At 38.7% G+C, this 24,169-nt stretch overlaps 1 protein-coding gene across 1 annotated transcript in view; it reads left to right on the top strand.

Annotated features, from left to right (window-relative positions):
• MOXD1 (monooxygenase DBH like 1) overlaps positions 1-13,344 on the top strand; it is a 50,746-nt gene extending 37,402 nt beyond the window's left edge. The window contains exons 7-12 of the mRNA XM_058836921.1: positions 1,125-1,291; positions 2,711-2,902; positions 5,562-5,621; positions 7,371-7,513; positions 10,019-10,187; positions 12,862-13,344. Coding sequence (XP_058692904.1) covers positions 1,125-1,291; positions 2,711-2,902; positions 5,562-5,621; positions 7,371-7,513; positions 10,019-10,187; positions 12,862-13,026 — 896 coding nt within the window. The 3' untranslated portion in view covers positions 13,027-13,344. The remainder of the gene's footprint in view (positions 1-1,124; positions 1,292-2,710; positions 2,903-5,561; positions 5,622-7,370; positions 7,514-10,018; positions 10,188-12,861) is intronic.
• Positions 13,345-24,169: the final 10,825 nt, after the last annotated feature.

Below are 24,169 nucleotides of genomic sequence, written 5' to 3'. Positions count from 1 at the left end.
AATGAGTATGGGTTCCCAAATGCTAAAGCTGGGATGTTGTGGGACATGGTACATCACCTTAAATGTGATTCGTATGCTGCAGAAGGTCTCGTGCCTGATTACCATTCTTAATTGGCTATGCACAGTTCATGTCCTTTGTTCCTTAATAATTATATACACTACTCCATCTTAGGTATTTTAGTGACTGGGTAACAGTCCCCTGCCATTTGCCTATCTTAAAATAGACTGTTGATATCATATTGATGTAAAATTTGGCTTCAGACACTGCTACATGTGTTTAGTTTCTCAGAAGATAGGTCACTGGGAAGCATCTTACCTTCTCTGCAATATTTGATAGGGTTTTTTTCATTTTTCATTTTCAAAATTGAAATTATTTCAGTTACTATTCAAAAATACTAAGAAATTAACAGGTGAACTGACAGAATGTAGTTCCTGCGCAAACACAAATTAATCCTTTTTTTGTGTATATCTTAACTAATAAAAATTACTAATAGAGGACAAGTATTCTAAGCATTTAGATGATAAAGGCAGCACAAATTATTAATAGATGCACAAACAAACACATATGGTTAAACATATGTGGGTGAACAAAATAGATTTGTATTATTTTGACACAGGTTCCAAACAGCAGGCTAATTTTTGAAATCAAGTTAAGTCCTTGAGTCAGGGAAACATTAAAGTACTCTGTAATTTTCTAGTCTACTTCTCGCAAGGCAGGGGTATTTTCTACAAGTTTGGGATTCAGTAAGGCAATTTTCATGTTTAATTGATGCTCTCTTAATTGGAGAGATTGTAAAAGGGATGTATTTTTTCATCTCAGGTAGGATGTAATGTAGTAGACAATCCAAAGCAAAGGGAAAATATAATTAATGATAGGACCCAAGATGAAGAAATAGATGAAATTCTCAACTAGAAGACAACATGTGGCTTGAAAATAGTAAAGATAAAAAATCACTTTCTGCATATGGTTTCACTCATTTCCATGTTATTGAGGTTGATTCCTTAATTTTCATGTAGAAGACTTATGACATAGCATGAAAAACATGAAGCAATTTGGTTAGCTTTTTTTTTTCCCCTTTAAAAACTGATTTTTAGCCGTGGCTAACTGTGTTCTTTTGTTGCAGGCTTAATAGATAACTCTGGTTTGAGGCTAATTTATACTCCAGTTTTAAGGAAATACGATGCTGGGGTTATTGAAGCCGGTCTTTGGGTCAGTCTCTTCCACAACATCCCACCGGGCATGCCTGAATTTGTGTCAGAGGGTCACTGCACACTGGAATGTCTGGAAGAGGTATGTCCCTTGCCTGAATCCACTGGTTTTCATTCATGGAAATAATTGGAAGAGTTACTTGAACTTCTTGAGAAGATTGATAGTTACAGTTAAAATGTGAGCAAAGGCATCTGGTGGTACATGTTGTCTTCCAAAATGTTGTCTTTTTAAACTGGGTATTTGGCATGCTCACTACTCAGGCTGCTTTGCTTATTTGAGTAATAATGGATGACACTGAGATTGCAATGTTTTAATTTTGTGTTCAATATGTAAGTATACTCTGGCAAAGCTATTAATAATTCAGAATAGCTAGCCCAGAAAAAAAAAAAAAGTTGAGATTAATTCAGACCTGGGCATGTGTGAAAGGCTTCTAATGATGAAGTGAAAGCCTGAAAAGTATTTTTCAACCACAGAAACTGAAGACCTGAACAGGTTTTACGTTTATTAAGTATTTGGTTTCGTTAGGAAAACTTACATATATTTCTGCAGGTAATGGAAGCATTGTCTAAAATCTGTTGACATGGACACCATTGGTGTCACCAGTGGTGACTGTATAATGGGAGATTCCCATATACTTTGTCTTTTATTGAGAAAGGTTGAATTAATAACACAGTTTACAATGAAGGCCAAATTAGATACAAAATTTAGATTTGTTCTTGGTGGTGTTAAATGTTGTGTATTGTCCTGGCATTTTTCAGCCTTAAAACTCTTGATTAATCCATTGCCATGAGGTTTTTGACCCTAGGGATGTTCTTGAAAGCTATTGTGTTTACATATTATTTCTACCTTGAGCTCTGAACAAGAACTAAAAGTTGAGCATACTAAATGCAAAGTTTAGATCAGCAGATCTAAGATAGAGTGGGAGTGATGTCAGATTTGTGTCAATTTGGAAAAGTTGATTTGCAAGTATTTTTGACCTGGAAAAAAGTTTTAGATGTAAACTTACAGTATTTCACTATGAGTTCATTTAAAGATGGAAAGTATAGGATGTTAGAACTACAGCCTCTCTATTTAAAGTGCATCTCTTTGCATCATTCATAACTGCATAGAAATTCCTTTTCACAATAAACATCCACATTCACTAGTATCAGCCATTAGCATCAAAATAATGCACAGGTTTTAGTACAATTCCCTTGAAAGTCTTAAAACTATAGAGAATTAATTGCAGTCCAGTTGATTTTCATTTTAAAAATGTGTGCCTTAGGAGTAAAAATATGTTTTTGTTAAAAAAAATAATCCCAGAAAAAAAACCTAGCCTTTTTTGTACATAAACCCTGAATTTCACTTGCAGTTCAGGTTTTGCCCCCAACTGCATTTTTTCAGTAAACTGAGTGAATTCAAAATGCATTAATGAGTGTATTTTCACTCTGTTTGTAGATGGCATTGCATTACATTACTTTGCATTTGGGAGCACTGATGGTGTTGGTTTCTCTTGGCCAGGCTCTAGGGGCTGAGAGACCTGCTGGGATTCAAGTGTTTGCAGTACTTCTCCATGCTCACCTTGCTGGCAGAGCTATCAGGATGCGCCACTTCCACAACGGCGAGGAGCAGAAGCTACTTGCTTATGATGACGAGTTTGACTTCAATTTCCAGGAGTTTCAATACCTGAAAGAGGAAAGAACCATCTTGCCAGTACGACACTCTTAATTCTTCTACTGAAAGTGTTTAAGAGATCATGTGCCTAAAACTTTCTCACCTTTAGGACAAATTTGCTACCGAATTTCTTAGCATAGCATCATAGAATTCTTTCATGTTCTGTTAAATTTTCCACTTATTGCAGAGTGACTAATGCATTAAAGTTTCACTGTCTCAGGAGTATCCATATGAGTCACCACAGAACTGGCTTGGTTCACCAAATTGAGCTATTCTTTGGGTATGTTTGATATCTTTAATAACTTGATTTGAACTTTACTATCACAAATGTTTGAACAGAGCAGATTAGAAGATCCCTTATGTGCCTGGTGCTACCATCTTTGTGCATCCAGAAAGACCAATAATGGAAATGCCACCGTATGGCTTTACAGAGCTGTGGGACCAAGTAGCATATCTTGAGTATTTGCACAGAGCAAGTATCCAGACTTGCAAACATGTTTAAAAGTCAGCCAAGTCTTCTGTTTGTTTCACACTTTTTGTTGTTGGGAGTAAAACTCCATGCTCATGTTCCACCTGATCTTTCACTAGTAAACAAAACCCTTTGAAAGAAGGTATCATACAACTCTACCTACTGTGTTCCTGAAAATAATGCAACATAACTTGTAGAAATATTCCAACTACAATTATATCATTAAGCAGTAGCTATGCATAGGTATTGCATGAAAAGAGTCTGTATATTTTTGTGTGTCACTCATTTAAAAATTTTTTACCATTCTTTTGTTCCACCTATTATCTTTTTTAAGTTTTGGCATGATGACAGAAATTTTAGCGCTGCCAAATCAGGGTGCTCCGGATCTGGCCAGCAGAGCAGCTTGTCCTAGTGCATGTGAACAAGCATGTTATTAAATTCCCAGATGCAAAATGTCAAAAAATGGAATTTGTTTACAATTAAAACCATTAAGGGAGATGGATCTGAAAAGGCCATTGGAATGACTGAACTTCAAGTATGATCAGGAGCCCCATGTTTTAAACTTCAGGGGCTTCTCTTCAAGCCACTTTCTCTCCTATGTCTCTTCCCCTGCACTGTGAGACTTTGATATTTGTACTTTAAAGACAAGAAGCTAAAATGCTAACTTTATAGTTTAATTTCTACAGCAAAACCTGGATGTTCAAGTGCAGAATTTACTCTTTGAAGTCAAATTGCTTGTAGACTAGGGGCTTCAAAGACAAAGTGGTGTTACCTCCTTCAGGAAAGAAGGTTGAAGGGTTTAGGAGGAGGGCTGGTGCAAGATGACAGGTTTGCAGAGAAAGCTTGTAATATTTTTAGGAAAATCCATGCAATTAAAGCAAAAGGCTTCTTAAAATTCAAGAACATAAGGGAATAAACAACAGAAAAGCTATAAAGGGTATTTGATAGTAACAGCAACTTGACAAAAAAGCCAGCTAAAGTAGAAGATGGAATTCGTTCTCTGAAGAGAACCACTTGTATGCCTTTCATTGTTTTCATCTTATGCAAAACTGCCAGTGCAGCTTTACATTCATCATCTGGTGTAATTCAGAGAACAGTTTAATCAATTAACTAATAGTATCATTTTTCATGTAAGTTCTTGTTATTCTCTCTTTCTAAAGCTCTCCCAAGAGTGTATCCTTCTTTCAGTTTGTGGAGTCCAGATTATTTTTCTTCAGATAGCAGCACTCTCTTCTCCATTTGGAAGCAGCAGATCTAGTCTCACAGAAGGAACAATTTTAGTGAATGTTATCCAGTCTGTGAGATACGAGAGCCAGAGACCTCACTGCCGGGAACAGCATATTCCCACTGGAAGCAGTGACTGTGCCAGTTCATGCTACTTCAGAAACCTCTGTCTCCATTTGGCTGACATGAGGCTGACGCACCTTCTTCCAGCAGTCTGGAGTACAGATTCTGCTAGCCTTGATCTGGAGAAACAGCCTGTAGGAAAGGAGAAATTCTCAGCCTTTGAAGGGTGATCTGCTTATTTTTAGGGAAGTATAATGGTTGATAAAGGAAGATGATGATACAAAAAAAAAAAATCCACTTGATTATCATGGTGATTTTAAGATTTGTACTTGATTAGGTACAGGGAGTGAAAATATTACCAAATAGATCAGTTTGTCAAGACACCAAAAAGTTAATTGTATGTGCTTGAGAAGGTAAGTATTCAGCCTTTCCCATACATATCTGTCAATGCAGTGAAGTCTTTGCCTGCCACTCCTCTACTTGCAGGCTTGGCAGAGATATAGTTGTTTTTGTGATGTGGAAAGCCTTCTTTTCCTCATTTGCCAAATATTTCTATTGAAGTTGGCAGTGTAAATTAGTCTGGATAAAGTAGCACTGGATGAGTTTTGGAGCAAGAATCATTTGTATACATTGTCTACTATATAATTTTCCAGAAAATTGGATGATAACTGGGTACCTTCATTACTATTTTAAAAGAAATCCAGACAACACTCTTAATAAGACTCTGTTTAAATCCATGGGGGATCCCTGAGGATCTGGGATAATATGAATGCTAAGTGCCAAGGCCTTGACATATGGCAATTACCTAATCCTTCACTCTTTCAAAAAGTCATATCCACTGCTACGATATTTATTTCTTAAGTGCATGCTGTCATCTCTGGTTACCTGCAGCTGGTGTTGATAAACTTCAGAACTCTGAACTTCCTAAATTTCATGTTTCAGGGGGATAATTTAGTCACAGAATGCCACTACAGTACTGTGGACCGAATTCGCATGACATGGGTAAGCAATATTTTGGTGGATCAAAATAGTACAGATAATATTGGGGACTAAAACCTTTTTCATAGGACACTATTTTAAAAAAGTGAATTTACTTGCTAATGTCTGTGTGCACATAATTATTTGTTGTCTTTCCTTTCATAGATTCTTAGGTTTTAAAGTCATCTGAACTATTGTGATCTTAGTCTGACCTTTTACGTAAGGCATTCATATGGCTGATTTATAAAAATAAACAGGTCAGCTCATAAAAAATCCTTATAAGTCAAACTTTTCTAGTATAATGAGTGCTTTCTTCACAACATGTATTAGCATGAAAATTCTGTGTAGTCTAATGAATTATTTTTATGAACTTGTTACACATTTCTCCCTGAAGTTGTAATCGCCAGTTCTTATGTATTGATTTTTAGATAAGCTGTGACCAGGATGTTTCTCAACTATTTAGTTTTGTGCCTAACATAGAATCCAGGTAGAATGAAGGTCCTTTGGGTTGGGAAGAGGAATTGAGAAACCACCCTACCGAGGCTGTCCAGCTCTGGTTTGGCACACGGCAGTGCACAGTCTTCCAGAAGCAGCTTGACAGGTTAATGGAGACCAGGCACTGGCCACTGCAGTGCAGTCACTGGGTTTTGGAGCTTAAGCAAATTTGGTTACTTGGACATGGGCTGGACTGTGCCAGTTGGCTAGGAACACATAGAGTGATGCCAAACCCACTATGTCTACTGGAGAGATACAGCTGCCTCTGCCAGGGTCTAATTCTGCTTCCTGGGGAGCAGCTGGATCCAGACCTCTGGGAAGTGAGACCTGAGAGGTGTCTGTTTTTCAGGGAAGAACTTTTTCTGGCATCCAGAGAGCAAGGGGATACTTCTCCCTGAATCATGGCTTGCATGTAGGCACATGCAGTAGTTATTTAATGAAAAGCAAAAGTGCAAGAATGAGGGCTTTTGAGTTTTTGTCCTGTTTTCCTGTGTGGTAACCACACTGACTCTTGGCTCATGTGTTTTGTTTTCTCCATTACTATTCCGTGGTTCTGTGAGACTTTGTGAAACTGTTTCCACCCAGGATTTAGGAACATGCCGTTTATAATCTTGTCCATGTTTACCAAGATTAAAATTAAGTTAGTTGTTTGCCCCATGGCTCTCAATGGAAGACTGTTTAAGAGTCTGTTTCTTCTGTTATTCTAATTCTAGAAATTCTAGAAATGTCATTCTAATTACTGACTTTATAATGCATGCACATTTTTTCAAGTCAACATTATCTGTTAACATAAATAATTCTTTTCCTTCTTGCTCTTTATTGTACTTAGAACCTGAGTTCATACAGATTCATATTCCAGTCCAACCTCCATTTCACTAGGCAAAGCTTGCTTAATTTCTTATTAAACAGATTAATTATCCTACAAGATTGTTTCTTCATCTGTTCCACTTTTCTGAAATGTAGTAAATCTAAGTACCTCGGGGACAGCTGAAAGCAAACCTGACCTTCTCAATTAGTAACTTCAATATAATATGAGCCTTATTTTATTCACAGTTGTTCTTTCTGATGCCTTCTACTTTAAAATCTGCTGCTTGAGCTTCCAGAGTATTTTGTAATTAATTATGTAATAACCTCTGGCTACTTAATAACCTCATGTACAAGATAAACTTGTCAGTTTGGGCCTCCTGATGCACCTTTCATTAGCATCTAAATGCTAATCAGTGATTTAATCTGTGGGATTCCAGTGCTACCCTGATTAAAGAAAAATCCCATTTTCAGGGTGGTCTGAGCACCAGGAATGAAATGTGCCTGTCATATCTGCTCTATTACCCGAGAATCAACCTCACCCGCTGTGCGAGTATTCCAGATATAATGGAGCAGCTCCAGTTCATTGGCGTTAAGGAAATCTATAGACCAGTCAGGTACGTAAAATGTTTATGAATATGTGCAGTACCTCTGTTTCTGTCTGTGGGATTCTTGTATCATTTTTATACAACTTTTCTTTCTTTCTGGTAGAAACAAAAGAAACATGGTCACTCATGCTGCTTTTTTGGTCAATATGCTGTGCTGCTATTACTCCTGACAAATTATTTTGCATCTTTTTTTCTTCTGATAGAAAAGCAGTTTCTTTTTTTAAGGAAATAATACTGTTCACATTATTTTGTTGGTTTTTTTCACCACACACATCTGTAAAAAGGCTATATATCAATATTTTAAATCTATCAATTTATTAAAACATATCAATGTTACATATATAGAGAAATAATTTTGAAGAGGAGTTAGTGAGCATGGTTACTGAATTTCCCTGGGTAGATTTGTTGACAGGAATTCTGATGACAAAAATGTGTTCCGTATAGTGCTTAAAATTAAAGCATCTCAACAGCAGACCGTAAACAGTGAGAACAGTCAAAAGTGGAAAGTTCCCAAATGAATGAAATGCAGAAAAATAATGAAACAATAAAAAGTTGAATGCACGTTTTGTGGTGAAAGGTGAATTACATTTGTATCGTTAGTTGCACTGAACTATGGTAATAATAACATTTTAAAATCAAATGGATAGACTCATAGTGTGTCATCACAAATTTTAAAAGTTGTTTTTGCTTATACAGTGTATCTTAACAAACCATATGAAGCTATTATTGCAAAATAATTTGACACACAAGTTTAGTGGTCTTAGTTCTGAAATTTATATTCAAGGAAGAAGAGTTTGAAGGAAGTCACAGTGCAATCAATGTCTACATAATTTTCCACACTATTCCCATTTAAAACCTCTTTTAGTACAGGGAGAACAGAGTTTCTAAATTAGTCCTGTCTAAAAGAGTCTTTCTGAGCTTAGAAAGAAAATATTCTAACAAATGTATGCTCTCTTGAGTGTTCATTCATGATAACTCTACTTAAGGAAAAAATGCACATTTGGCCTGGGGAAATAAAGATGTTCTGAATAGAGTAAGTATGCAGACTGTCTGCCACAAATGGAATAGTAATTAGAAGAGGAGATTATTAATGCCTCTAGTATTTATGACCTAATCCACAATTCTTGTTTCATTAAACTCTGTCAGCCTAAGGATATATGACTTGATCCTCATCTCTTTTGTGTCAGTCTAACACTAGAATTGCTTCACTGGCTCTTCCAAAGTCTCTCTTGACTTACACACAAATGCAAACTGGGAGTAGGATCAAGGCATTGTGGCTCACTTTAAAACATTTTTCCTCTGTCTGGTAACACAGACAATGGTCTAAATCATGAGGAGCAGAGATGAAAGGAATGGGGGCACCGTAGTGGCCTAAGTACCAAAATTTCTTGGTTAAAATTACAGCTTCTATGCCTAGATGTTGAGTGGAGCAGAACTCTGGCATAGGCAATTTCCCCAAAGCAAGTGGGAGACACCCAACTGCATGATAACACAGATCTGTCTAAAGTGTTCTGAAAAGATAACTCATGCTCCAATCACAGTATTAATTAGGTTACTTGATAAAGTTTTAGATACTTTGTTCTTCCACTAGCTGTATTGACTTTGTGTTTGTAAAAGTTTGATCCTTCCACCATGTCATTTTCGTTCATCTCAGCAAAGTCAAACAAGGAGAAAGCAGAAACAATGGAAAAGGTTTGTTGGTTTTTTGGGTGTTTTTTTTGTTGTTGTTTTGTTGGGGGTTTTTTTGTTTGTTTGGGTTTTTTTAATTTTTATTTCTTACTTTTTTTTAGTTTTCTTTACTAAATGAAAGACATGAAATCTCATTTCTTCCCTTTCCATGTTTTTGGCTGGTGGGAAATGAGATTGTCCCAATTGGTTCATGAGAACAATTCCCACACTTGGGCAGATAGATCTTTCAGAGCAGCTCAACAGGTGTCTAACCACCCCTGGCCAGAAGTGCCCTTGCAGCCAGCTTGCAGGAATATGCCAAAGGGAGTGTCCACAACACCAGTTATTACCTGCTGCCAACCAGTGCATAACAGAGCAAAATTGTGCTAGGCACAGTTTTGACCTGAGCTCAGCAGAGCTGTCTGGAAGCAGCTTTCTAATATCAAAGGTTTCTTGGCAACCTGGCCTGCCAAACCTAGGAGAGGGTGTGGCTTTCTTTTGGTTTGGTTTTGTTGAGAAGTTACACCTGAGATCTGCTTTGTATTGCTTGCGCATTCAGTTTGTAGATCAGAGAAGAGCAATGTAACTCTTGAAGTCCTGCATTTTTAAAAGCATCTGACAGCAAGTGCTAACCTTGACTGCTGACAGCCTTCCATAAGTCTGTCAAAATCAATTAAACTGCATCAGTTTTCAGTAGAAGAGAACTTAGTTGAGAATGTGAGCTATAATATACATAGTAGTAGTGCATTTATTTTTCTGAGTAGATTCTCCAAAAGGTATCCTCATTCATTTCAACTTAATAGTTTTTATCTATTTTTTAAAATCTAATTGTTTCTTTTCCTTTAGGACTTGGCCTTTCATTATCAAGAGTCCTAAGCAATATAAAAACCTGTCTTTTATGGATGCAATGAACAAATTCAAATGGTCCAGATCAGAGGGTCTCTCCTATAATCAACTTGTGCTTAAACTACCTGTGAACGTGAGATGTTCAAAAACAGATAATGCTGAATGGTCGGTAAGTCTGTGTGTTGAAAAGGAGACAATGATGCCATGGAACTAATTTGATTTACTGTTTTTCAATGCATCTGAATAAATATCTGATTATACGTCTTCAGGATGTTTACACAGCTATATTTCCTTTATATACAATAACAAATGATGAGAATGTTCTACCAGTGCTTTCACCTAACTTGAGTTCCAGAAGCTTTTAAAATTAATAGAAAAGTTGGAGCTTTAATCAGCACTTGGGATCAGTAATAGGAGGACAGAGTCTTTCAGTGGGTCTGGGACTTATCAGAGAGCAGCCATGTGTGTCCAGGTTTGGTGACCATGCCAGGAAGGTGCTTTGCCTTGGCTACCTCCATGGTCAGTGACTTATGTTAAGGTCCTGCAATGGATGATTCAAAATCCCTAAATCAGGTTTCCTCTCTGAGACATCTTCTAGGGGAAGCTTATTGGCTGCATAATGGAGCCTCAAGAATATACCTTCTTAACCTGGGCATCTAGACAACCTAAAGTTGTATGAATGCTCTTCCTTAAGTCTTGCTTTTTTAATGGTCCTAGAATTGTCTATAGTATTGGGCCAGAAAAATAAAGTTGGATAGTCTGTTCCCTTTGTGCAGTTTAGTAAGATTTTGTCTTCCATGGTTTTACTTTCCCTATCGTCTTGATGAAAAAAACTTATAAAAAAACAATCCCCCAATAAATTATTTATTCTAAATATCTATTGGTATTTTACCAGAATACTGCTGAGAAAAGTTGTCATCTTTAATGGTGATGTATATTTATAAAGAATGGCTAGTGCATGTAATATCATCCCTGAAAGCGAAGCTTAAAAGTATGTAATCCCCCTTGAATTCCTTTACAGACTCCAAATTCAAGGCTCTTACTTTTTTGCGATTTTCTGCTCAGAATGAGAGGCAGTCTCATTGTACCAGCTTATTTCCTATTGTGATTTCAGTCCAGTGTAGCAGAGCTGCTATGAGATACTACTAAGTACTTCCTAGGAAAGGACTTCTGCCTCATTCTCTCACCCTAGAAGGCAGCCCATGCTTCCTCATAGTATGTCACACAATCCTTTCAGGTGGTGAAGAAATTGCCCCTCCTGCAGCAGTGCTCTTGGGTTTTTCCAGCACGTCAGACTGTTCTGCCCGTTGGATGTCAAAGGAATACTGTGTGCTATAAGTAATAGACGAGGTTCTGTTATTTTCTAGTATTATTTGTCCCATTGTATTCCTCTTGTGAAAAGTAGTTGTAGGCAGACAGTGCCAGTGACTGTTCACCAGTTTTAATTAAACTTCTTGACCTTTACAGCTGCTGGCTAGTAGTAGTCGCCACCCTTTCACTGCTTATTTATCAGAGGACAAGTTAAGATGATGAAAAGCACAGAAATTCTATCAAGAGGAGATAGACTGAGGTCTTTTTAATGGTATACTTTCTGGAAAATGCTGTTCCTCTTTATCTTACAGGATGAAGGAACAATACTCGTAACTTAAAGAATGTAGTCAAAGAGTGATCTCAGTGGAACTGGGAGTTCCTAGCTCTTCCTTAATCACAGTTTCCTTTTTCAAATGACATGGGCATATTCTTCAAAGCTAAGATTAGGACTCCTTCCTTTCCTTTCACTTATTAGTGATATTACACTTCAGTGACCATCCTCATCAAAATCAGTAACAGATTTAACCTGAATGGCCAAACAATCCCTGAGTTGTTACAAGACTGAAAAAAATTGAAGCAGAGGAACTGAGTCAAAAATACTTCCATCTTTCTATAAATCCTTCTATAAATCCTTCACTAAATTTTGTGTTGTGTTTGTTAAGATTAAGTCAGTATTCAGTTGGGGTTTCTTTCTACAGTACAGAATAATAGCAACGTAGATGAAATCCCCAAAGCAAGCATATGCTGTACAGGTGGGCATTCAAACTTTCAAAAATGTGCCCAGGAGCTTTCTGCAGAGCTTATTTTTTTTAACATGTAGGGTATAAATTTAGGAAAAGCAAGCTGAGCAGTGTACATAAATGTCTCTAATTTCATGTCAAAACCATAACAAACACGTAGTTACATCAAATCCCATAAAATTGCACTGAGTTCTACGGGAGGAGTGAAAAATGCTCAGTATATAGCAATATGACACTGCTGTATGTGACATTGCTTGAGCAGAGACATGGGACCAGATGACCTCCAGAGATCCCTTTTAACCACAGCCATTCTGTGGTTCCACAGAACAACGTGTACACAGTTTTAGCTGTTTTGTACATGCAAGTGTGAGCCTTGCACACAGAAATGTTCAAATATCGTCCTATATATCCATAGTAGAGTGACACTGCCAACTTTCCTTCTTATTTGACAGAAGAATGAAAACAACAACCAAACCTGCCAAACAGCCCTACAAAGCAAAGTAAGGTTATTCAAATCAACCAACCAAAGTCTAGCCTTGCTTTACTGGAGAGGATGCCAGTGTGTACTGCTGCTCTCAAGCTGAGAACGTTGGATATGCATACTGGCTGATCATTTGGCATGCAGTATAATCATATTTTTACTGAGCTTGATGTTTCCATAGTGAGAGTCACAACCCGAGTACAAAACTATCAATATGTTATCAGGCAAGCTGTCAATTATCTTGAGAGCAAAATGAGTTTTCTAATCTTATGTGACAAAACTCTGATAATTTTTTGTTATTTTAATTTCAGATCCAAGGCATGACAGCTTTACCTCCTGAAATAGAGCGGCCATACAAGCCAGAGCCAGTAATATGCAGTTCATCTTCCTGTTTAAGTTGCAGTTTATTCCTTACCCTGTTGTGTATTGCATACATCACAGTCAGTACCATAGGAAACACTGGGCCCTTTGTATAATAATTTTTATTCATCTGTGTTCTGTATGCCATGCAAGTTCTGATGTGTTTGCACTGTTGCTATTGTAGATTTATTTTTTTACTTTTTAATGAACTAAATTTGTCGGAGCAAAAAAAAAGTGTACATCCTCTGGAAAGTGTGGGGTTTTTTGTTTTCAATGTAAAATATGTATGAAATACAGTAGGTACACTGACACATTGCATAATGAAATATTTTCCTGTGCCACTTTCTTATACTTTGTCTTGCCTCTTTCACGTGGTGCTTTCAAAGTTGTCTATGTATATGGGTAAAATTAATAAACTAAAAGCAGCTTAGTTAACCACATTCAGCCCAGTCTGTGTTGTATTATTTGTTCTTGATATCTGCAGGTAATGAAAGTAGTGCTGTATGGACAGACCTTGAAAACGTGTATTTGGGCATGTCTGGCTGACGTGTGCCATAAAGCTGTGAGAAGGATTCATTCAGGAGACATTTCTGGAAGCAACACAGTGCAAAACCATCTCAGCTCCTGACACATGGGAGCTGTGAGTGTTAAAGGGACGAAAACACAGGCAGAACCCCAAATCTCCCTATAATGAATCCTCTACAAGTCCTTTGGCTTGCTTGGCATTTCTTTTTCTCAATCCTAGGTAGTTCAGGGTGTTCCTTCTGTCTTAAGATATTTGCAAAGTGAATAAATCTTTGGAGATAAGTAGGCACTCCTTTTCTATATTTGACCTGGACAGCAGGAGCAATAAAGATTTATCTCACATTTAGGCTCTGGCACGCACAGGGAACTGAGCCTGCCAGGAGCTATTGTTAGCACACGCTGAGCATTGCAATAGGCCAAACTGCTGATTAAGAAGTTGTCTTTCCGTCTCATATGTACAATGTTTTATTTATACTTGGAAATCGACTTTTCAATTCAGATGGTATTGGGTAGGAAAGATTCCTGAAAGAGACATAATTTATTGCTCCCCAGTGAAATTATGTCACACAGTAGAAAAGGACTTTGAACATTTAAAAAAAAAGTTCATTTTTGTAGCCACACTGCAGTTACAGTAAGCTATAATTTTTTTAGCATTGCATAAACATTTCTGGAGTGTGGTTAAGTTAGTCTCGATGCTGAGATTGCTTCCCTGATTGCTGCAACACGTGCTTTACAACTAACCTCTGCAGACTTTGTTACACACAGCCTTTGCTATGTACTTTTTATGTCATTGAGCACTTCTGTGCTGTGTGGTGAGCCCAGAGCAGATCCAAACCCTGAGCTGAGAGAAAATGGTTTTCTGCCCATTTTTGTTCATTGACTGTTAACAATTGATACCAGCTCTCTGTGCAGTTCCTCCTCTTAAGCAGGGCAGGCTGTTTTTTGAAAAGAAATACCACATGAGAAGGAAGGCAGGGAGAGGCTTTTGGATCTGTATTCTCTGAATTTGAGAAGTGAGAAGGAAAGCATCACAGAGCTAGTAGGGCTCCTCTGCATGTAGCCAAAATTACAGTGCGTGTGATATCTGACAGGAGAGAGGCGCTGAAGGAGCTAATGTCTCAAGTAGAGATGAAAGATTCAATCAAGGATAGGTTAATTTTCTAGGAGCTATAAAAGTCTCTATAAAAATAGACAACTAATGCATAAAGGGAGCTTTAGATGAGCCATGAAGGTAAAAGTTAACGGCTTGCTTTATCCTCCTGATGCTGTATCCCTACTTGGCTAGGAAAAACTCCTGCATGGGAAAATTCTTTACCATTGTTGTTGCCCTAAATATACCTGGACAGCAATATATTCTGTCATTCTTCCCTCTGGTCCTGGATAAGGTAAGGAAATAGTGTATGCCAAACAGCATTTTTTGAGGGAATTAAACTCCTGAAGTTTCAGCCATTAAATGTAACTATGTAGGTGTCTTGTTCCTGCCAGCAGCCATTCTTTGGATTTGTTTTCCCAAATAGAATTGAAAAATAAAAGCTAGTCATGGTGAATTATAGGCAGAAAAATCTTCTGATTATTTGTGCAGATCTGTTCTGAATGTGAGAAAGTGAGAGGCATCCTCCATCTAAGATGCCAAGGAGTCTAGGATGCGTCCTATTGTAACAGCAGTCAGCAGGGACCTTGGCCTTTCTTATGCTCAAACCCATCCCTAAGGTGGGCATATTTTAACAGCTTTTCTTCAGGGAGCAAGGGGAAAAATAACAGGGAATGAAATGAGAAAAGAGCTTTTGTGTTGGACGGGGAGCCCTTTCACTTACAGCGTTATGTCTCATTTGCTACTACTGGCATCCATCCTAGGTTGACTTGATTTGCAACAAATATAAAGCAGATCTAGGGTTATTTTCCATTCTGTCTGTTCTCTGATTTGATGCAGTTTACAGGGATTTCCTCTCCGTGAGCACCCATCCTAAGAACATGTGAACAGATGGGTGTTTTTGCCATCCAGTATGGCACAAGATGATGTAAAGCTGAGCCAGCTCAGAAAGGATGTCTGTGAGAGATAGCTGCCAGCATTTCAGACAGACCTGTCATATACACTAAACACTTGTTTTTGTTTAACCCACAAGTGTTTTATGATTTGTGGAGGAATGGAAAGGAAATTTTTGCTTCACAAGTAAATAAAACAGAAACCAGTGATACAGTTCCGGGATATTTCAAAATAAAAGAATCCAAGACAGATGTGAGCACATTATTAAAGCAACTTAAAACCAGGAAACAAATAAAAAGAACAGTCTGAAATTGTTGAAAATTCAAACAAGGATAAAAGCGAGAAATGCCACAAACTAACTCTATGTCACTGAAGAAAAAACATAGCAAGCACACACCTAGTCACACTGCACATGAAAAAGCTCTCAGACACAGACCTCTGTGGTTTTCTCTCATTATTGAGCTCTAGTAAAGCATATGTTCTTTGTGTTTCTACCCAAAGCATTCATAATAGTTATATTTAAAAGCATATACAGTAAATACTATTATCAAGCAAACCATGGTGGAGGAGAAGATGTGTATACACTGGAAAATCTATGACTTGTAGATGATGAGCCCAAAAATGACTATGCATAATATGTTATTTTAACAATTATGTCATTCATGCTTTTCTTTGTGTGAAAAAATGTGCTAAAAGCTTCTAGTGAGAAGCTAAATACATAAATGTTTTAGTGGGTTTAAATATTCAGTGGGTTGCATTCTCCAATAGGTGCTGAAAATCCCATTCTGCTTTAATCATTTTCCCCACAAATGGTCCAGTCACCTGTCACCTGCAGACTATCTCTAGATGTACTATTTATAGCATTTAATCCCTTTTGGGTATATTATTTATCCATTACAGAGCTTCCATTTAAACATGTGTCTCTTCTCAAACATTCCTCTTATCTAAATCAAGAACCATTTGGGATTTTGCCTGTGTGTAGTAAAAACAGGACACAGGATGTCTGAGACAGGAACACTGGCATTTGCATAGCTCTAATATTTGTCCCTGTCTCTGATCTCATATCCGACCCTGGAGGCCCATCACACAAGCCCATGTCAGCCCATCCTTGGCTGCCTGGAGTGATATCTAGGTGGGGTGCAAGTGTGGACCGGTGCAAGGGTGAGAGGCAGAGCCCCAGCTGGTGGGAGTGCAACTGTATTGGACTTAATTCCTTTCACTGGGGAAGTCTGGCTTGCTTAAAAGAGGCCTGTTTGACCATATTATCCCAAATGCTATAGGGGCACAAATTTAATAAACAAAATCCAGCAGAAACACTGGCCTCATTCTCATCTTTCCTCCCATCAAGCAGAAAGTGACTATTTTTAGACCAGTTATTACTACTGGAATGTTTAAGAACTTTTGTTCCTTCTGCCCTTTGCCTCTTCTTTATGATTTTTGATACATCTGTGTCTTCCATAAGGGTGTGTGAGAGAGAGAGAAAACTTATCCTCAACCTTTCAGCGGAGATTAAAGCTGGGAGAATAAAATGACAGCTGTGACACAGAGAGCTCCTCTGGCTGGCTTCCTCCACCCCCAAAGTGCGCTCCCTAGGTCATAGGTGCCCTCACAAGCATTTGCCATCCCCTCACCAGTGTGCTGCAGGTGCGCTAAGGCAGGCACAGGGTGCCAAAGGGGGTGGGTACAGCCATGAAGCTTCCCTACTTCAGCCCCCACAAAGCCCTGGTGGTGCAGGTGCAGTTTCCCCATCTACCAAAACCTAAGGCCTGGCTTTTAGGGTACTCACCTAGGAAAAAGGCATGGACACAATTTATGTTTGCACATCAAATCAAGCAAAGTAGACTATGTACCTAGACTGAATTTTTAGTTTTGTGGTGTCTCTAGTTTACAGGAAAACTGTAAGGTACCAGGCAAACATTAGAAAATTTAAGATGACCAAAAATGTGACTAAGAGTCTGTTTCTGGGCATACTAGCAAAATATTTACTTTAAGTGAATGTCTTTTTGCCCTGCATGCAACAGACTCATGTAACAGGAAACCTGGGGCTTTGCATCTGCTCTAGGACCACATATTGCAATTTCACTACCGGTGGCAACTAACACTGTGGTGTGGAGGTGAGCTCCGAGAGACAGAAAGCTCTTCTCGTGAAACATAAACAGATTGTGTAAATACTCCTGAAGACTCAGAGAGTTATTGGCAAAGTAAATTGCCTTTTGTGAGGCTGCTCTTCCATTTCCTATGGATGCCTCCCATGGGTTGCATATACATCACCTTGTAAAGGCTTCCAAGCTTGCATCCTAGCAAGTAAAAAACCAGCTGGGAGCTGAATATGCTTCTCTCACTAGAGAAACCAGACCAGACTGCTTGTAGTTTACAACTCTGTTACAAAATAATGGCAAAGCCAAAAAAAAAAAAAAAAAAAAGTTACTCTATCTTTTAATTTTAGAGGCTTGGGCAAGTGCTTCCTGAGCACATTGCCGTTATTTAATCACAACTTAAACCTCCTTCTTTGCAGTGATTTTTAGGAAACATAACAGCATTTTTTCACTAAAAATTTCTAATCTCTTAAGAGAAAACTTGGCAAAATCTAAGCTGCTAACTCCTTCCCCTGCTCTCACCTGTGAGCTAGAGAATGAAAGGTTCTTACAGCTTGACACAATACTGGGAAACATTTTGCATTATGAAGGAATAAAAATAATGTGACAATCTCAAATGCCTATAAGCACACATTCTCAGTACAAGAGAAAATATGTTAAAAATGCCTACTTTGTTAAGACAAATAGCATTTCTGTGAGTCTTCTGTTGTTTTCATGGAGAGTTTATGCCCTTAGGTCTAAAAGAGAACATTGCACAATGTATTTTTCTTTCTCACAGATTGCCTTGAGATTGCATGACTAGCTTGTCTTTAGAAGCTATCTTAAGATATTTAAAGGGATAAAGGTTTGAAAACTTCTTCATAACCCGTGCAAAACCTTGCAAAGCATTTCTGGGGAATAAACTTATATATAACAAATCTGCACTATTTTGTGCAAACCATAGAAGCCACTCAAGTGTTGGCCATTCTTTGTGGCATCATGTAATAAATCTGGGAGAAGCTATTCCTGGATTGTGCCTCTCTGGGAGACTCTAAGTGAAATACTGAACCTGGACACAGTTTTAGACTTGGCAGGTTGCATTTGCTGCTGATATAAGGTGACACAAATCCATTATAGAGCTATATGAATCTACCTCCTTCAGCGGTAGAGGAGTTAGTGTTCTAAGGCTGACAAGACAGAGAAAAGCAGGTCAGAAAGTTGAGAAAGGCATCTCAGGAACCAGACCATAGGGAAAAAATTAAAGATAGATGTGTCCAACTGAACATACCTCCAAAGGTTAGTGCTTTTTAGCTACATGTGGAAGAACTGAGCTACAGAGAGAAGAGAGATAATCACTGAATATGAAATTTGTAGGTTTTTTTAAAAAGCACAATGGATGGAAAGAACAACTGAGTTCTTATCTAATGAGCTTGAGAGTCCCAAGTTCAGTAGTGTATCCATGCCATCACCAGACATATATCTCCAAACCACTCAAGACGGGGTGATGATGCATAAATCTGTGAAAATGGATACCACAGGGAGACAGAGGACTCCAGAAATGTACAGAGGCAGTATAGGTGCTGAAGTGAAGAAATTAATAAAGATACTTTTTTGGAAGGACAATTAGGCAAAACAAAATTATGGAAGGCTGGAAAGGACAAGTAGCCAGGAGCTTCAAATTATGAGATCTATCCATCTTGTTGTTCAAGTTCTAGCAATTTTTTATCTGGGACAGGCAATAATAGATTTGGAAAAAACTCTCACTTTGAAGGACATTCCTGTCTGGGCAGAAGGTACTCTGGTAACCAGACAAGATCTTTCTGTTGTAAATAGAAAGATAAAACACACCTTTTCCAAGGGCCTCTTTTTTTCTGTAACTATATAACTGTGTTAAAGTCCTAATATCTGTCTGCCAAAATTGATTCTTAAGAACTGTTCTTTTCTGGTTTTTTGTTTGTTTGATAAGGTTTCTTTTAAACCAGATTGGGGTTTGTAAGAATGTGTCTCTATTTTTCTATTTTTGTCATACAAAAAAATATTTGTATGACATGGCAATGGGTTAAAAATTTTGGAAATTACAAGGTGAGGAATAAATTTCATATTAGAAAAAGATACATACTGTATTCTCTTTTTAATTATAGTTCGCCTCAACCCCAACAGTGAGAGTAAAATAGATCCATCTATACAGCATCTTTTTCAAAGTTTGATTTTCACTGGAAACTCTATTTTCAAATATTTCTGTTCTCCTTCCATTAGTAGTTGTTGCACTAGGGGTTATCTTAATTTCTTTGGATTTAATTCCCAGCTGGTTTACAACTATAATTTCTTCTCTCTGGTTTCCTTCCTAATATTCCTATTCTAATCCTAGCTATAATTCTTCTATTCCTCTGCTACCTTAAAACATGTAACACAAGATCCCACCTAATGCTGGTGTTACTAACAGGGTTTCAATTTTTCTTTTGTCTCTTTTATTTTATTTTTTAAATTTTTTTTAAGCCACAGATTTTACTCTGGCACAAAGACGTTGTTATTTTCTTATCTGGCCCTGATGAATACTTGATGTATTCTCTGCTGCTCCTGCCTACAGAGTGGGATAACAGCAGAGGAGGAATTTTTAGGTGTTGACTTCTGGAATTCAGGTAATTGCCAGTTTCCCCCCCAATATTCAGTGGACCTAGCCCCCTGCCCACCCACTGGCCTTGAAGCAATGGACAGCTGAGATACCCAGGCAGGAGGAATGGACTTGCCAAACTTGTGAGGCTCTTCATGTCTGTTTTGGACATCCAGCTTTTATTTATTACACTGCTTAATTTGCAGAGGAGGGAGGGCTCTTTCCTACAAGCAGAAGGAATAAAATACTTCTTTCCCCACCTCACTTTCATGGTTTCCTTTTTGTTTTTGCTTTAAAACCTGGAACAGAGAGAACCAGACTGAAAAAATAACTGCTTATTGAATAGCACTCTCTGCTGCCCTGTGAGAGATCTGCACATGGTATCAGCTCTAAGCTCTTCAATAAAAGGGGCACTTCACACCGTGGAGGAAACAAAGAGCTGGTTTTACACACTCTTTGTGCCGGCACTAAACCCTGCTGTTTGCCCCCCACAAGCAAGAGAGAGAACTCGCTGGCAGTGAAGGAAAGGAAGGAGCGAAGGCCCAAAGGACACTCAGCCATTAGAGCCCCATCCTCAGCCCCCATCAGGGTTATTTTGCTGCTGAGTGTGCAGGGGTCAGAGGGGAAGGGCTGAACTCAGGCAGTATCAGTGCACCTCAGAAAATACCTTTACAAAAATAGAAACCCCTCCAACAACAGCTAAACATCTGCCTTCTTCAAAGAGGTCATTTTACTAAGGTGTTGTCCAGGGAGAAAAGCTGGGACATTTCAGCTGTAAACGGTGATCTGTAATTTGTACCAGTATAAAGATATTTGCAGTGGCAAATATTCCCAGAAAGAAAAGGGGAAAATTAATACAAAAACAGAACCAGAAAGATTCATATACTTACTTATACCAAATTATATTTATAAAGCAGAATTACTTTTGAAGCGTTTAATCCCCTCCAGAGCTAAAGCAAAGCTGCTATGCAGACAAAAGCACTAAAGACACATCATTTATACTCACTTTCTAAGTTTAACAATGTAAATAGCAGTATCTGAGAATGTAAGGCAACCCAAAAATGACAGGAAATTTTTAAAAAAAAATTAAAAAAAAAGAAAAGAAAAAGCAGAATCAATGAGGTAGAAAATAGAAAAAATTTGGAACTAAAGCCCTGCCATCTTGTGGTACCGAGGGAGAATTACTCGAATTCTGCAGCCGTCCTGGTCTTGCTTCTCTGGCAGCCAGCAGTGCCTCCAACAGCCGTCGCTGTTTAAAGAAGAGATAGGCTGTGGGAGAGGGAGGGGTTAAAATACTGTAAAATTTCAGTTGTCACCTAATTGGAATTACTAAAATGCATCAGTTTTATCTGCCTATTTTATTCGTCCGTTTCACCTTCCCATTAGCACACAGGGTGTTTACTCTGCATTTACAAATACCATCGCTATTTCATTTGCTGAATCTGACATCCCAAGAGGGGTACAGCTGCTGCTGCTGCTGCTGCTGCTGCTGCATGTCCCCAGGTGTAGCCAGTGGCAAGACTGAGCGTGTATCCCCAAAAGGTTCTATTATACGCAAATACACAGACGGACCCCAAAAAGCTGCAGTGACACTGACAGGTGCACAGACAGCACAAACAGCCTAACCCTGTTCCCTCCCCCCAGCAGTTCATGATGAAGACCCATCAGTGGGAAATATTTGTATATACATAAGGGGAATCCCTCTGATAGCTGTCTCCTGGACAGACAAGTCCCCACGCCCCACCACCCTGCTTCATTTGCTGGTGTCTAAAGACACAAAGACACCCCCCTCAATTCCCAAGCAAGCCCCTTGTCCTGCTCAGCAGCTAAACCAGTGTGATACTGTCTGATAGTTGCACACTGACACACAAATCCCCTCCCACTCTGGGTTCTGGAACCTGGACACGTGGCCCGTGGTCCTGCTCCATCTCCTGACACTTACACCCCCTTACCTCCACACCTACAGAAGGAAATAATTCTAAATGGAGCTGGGGGAGAAGCCAGGACTGGATGTGCTGAGGCAGTGCAGGGCATGGCTGTACAAGCACATGGACCAGCAGTCTCTCAGAAGTGCCCATTTCTCTGATGGATTATTAGGATTCCCCACCAGCACCACACCTCTGTACTCCCTCTGTGCAAAGAGATGAGACACATAAAAATGTACTTTTTCTTATGCCAAATAGGCAGCTGGTGAATTGCTTAAAACCCGTCAGCCAGTTCTCAGCATTATTCATATTTCCCTGTATTTATCCTTTGCAACTGATAAGGCAGACACCTTGTACAAATCACAGATCAAAAGGCCTTACTTTTCAACTTGGAAGATGTTATTAATTTTTTTTTTTTTTCTGCAATTTCATCCTTAAAAATAGCAAGACGAGGAAATCAGACAGAAGCCTCCAGGTGCTGCCCATGGAAATGCCAGCTGCTTTTCCCACGTATTGACAATTCAGCAGCCAAATGCCCACAATTCAGTTTCTCCTGGACAAGGAGAGAGAAGCATCTGCAATTTTTGGTCAGCCAGGGAGCATTCCAAGCACAGAGTCCAAAGCTCCCTGGTTCTTGCAGACAGCTGCACAGCACTCACACAGGAGTGATAGATATGGATGAGGAAAAAAAACGAATGACCCAACAACAGATTTGTCAGACACCTGCTGGAAGGACCCCAGTGAGGAGACACTACAGGGCTTGCTGATTTAGTAGCTAAACGTCAGTGTGCTCTAGGCCCACCTGTATACCTGAGTACCCCTCTCCTTTCAGCCTTTGTGCCAAGCCAAATCCCAGATTTCAAATGAGAGGGACACTTCAGTGTCTTCAGGGAAAAGGGATCAGAACATTTTTACTGTGTGAAAAACAATGTATTTTTAACTAACCTCTTACTTGGAAACCAATGAATCATTTTGGCTGAATTTTTCCACAAACAAAGCAGCCTAAAGCAGACACAAGACATGGAAAATGTTGTCCAAATGAAGCATTCAGAAACATTATACACTACTGAAAATAGGACCTGCAAATGGGAAAAGATGGGGAAACCTTAGTAGTAACTGATTCTGTTCAGCAGTCTTAGAGTAACCTTGCTGGAATGGTGAATAATTCAACAGAGATGTTTTGATTCTTTTACATCTTTTTTCATCAATGCTGATATTTACCTGTCTTCTAACCCATCTTCTGTGGAGATATAAGCAGGTGAAACAAATTAATGAACTTTTCAGAAGCTAATATAAAATATTACCACTCACTTTTATCATCCTGTTCCTCAACATTTTGATCACATAGGGGAGAATTGGCAAGATTTTTCTGAATTGTGATAGTTAGAAGTCAGAACTACTAAAAACTTGAAATTCAGTATTTCTCTTGAGTTTCTTGCAGGCTTATCCAGACTCTACCACAACTGTTCATTCTTATTTCAACTGTGAATTTTAACAAATTCTGTGCTTTTGTGTAAAGAAATATAAATCACCCAGAAAATGACATATCAAAATAGGTTAGTTTGCCTCCCTTCCTCCTCTGCTCTATTCTCTACTTTTCAGTAGAACAGGGCATATGTCAACAATAGATGATCAATTTCTTTTATTAAATAATAGGTTAGGGAAGAGTTACTTGGAAAATATTACATATTGTTTCTACTGTATCATCCCTTCCTTGGAAAGGTTTTTGCTTGCCCAAACAACAAAAAAATAGTAGAAAAGAAGACTTACTGAGGTTTGCACAATATGTCTAAATCCATCTTCCCACTGACTGTCCTGGAGTGAGTGTTCCCTGCCAGCATGGGGCAAGGGCCGCTGGCTGCCAGCCTTCTCCCACAAACCAGAGGCTGGATCACAAAAACAAAGGCAGCTTGTTATTGACTCCAGAGCTGAGACAGCAGGTCCGAAGGTAAGAGGGACCATTTTATCCAGTTCTGTAGCTTTATTCAGCTCCTTCGGACTGGGTTTTGGACTGTTTTCTATTCATCTGCCTTTTCAGTTTTCAGCCCTGTGCCCTGGTGGGGAGGTGACTGGACACGTGGGCTCCCTCATCCTTGTGTGCCTGTTTCTGTGCTCCTGGCAGTCAGGGTAAAAGCAAGT

Source organism: Poecile atricapillus, chromosome 3, assembly GCF_030490865.1.
Source record: "Poecile atricapillus isolate bPoeAtr1 chromosome 3, bPoeAtr1.hap1, whole genome shotgun sequence".
In the NCBI taxonomy this organism is placed as follows: Eukaryota; Metazoa; Chordata; class Aves; order Passeriformes; family Paridae; genus Poecile; species Poecile atricapillus.
The sequence above is the reverse complement of the archived record's forward strand: the minus strand, read 5'-3'. Positions and strand labels throughout refer to the sequence as shown.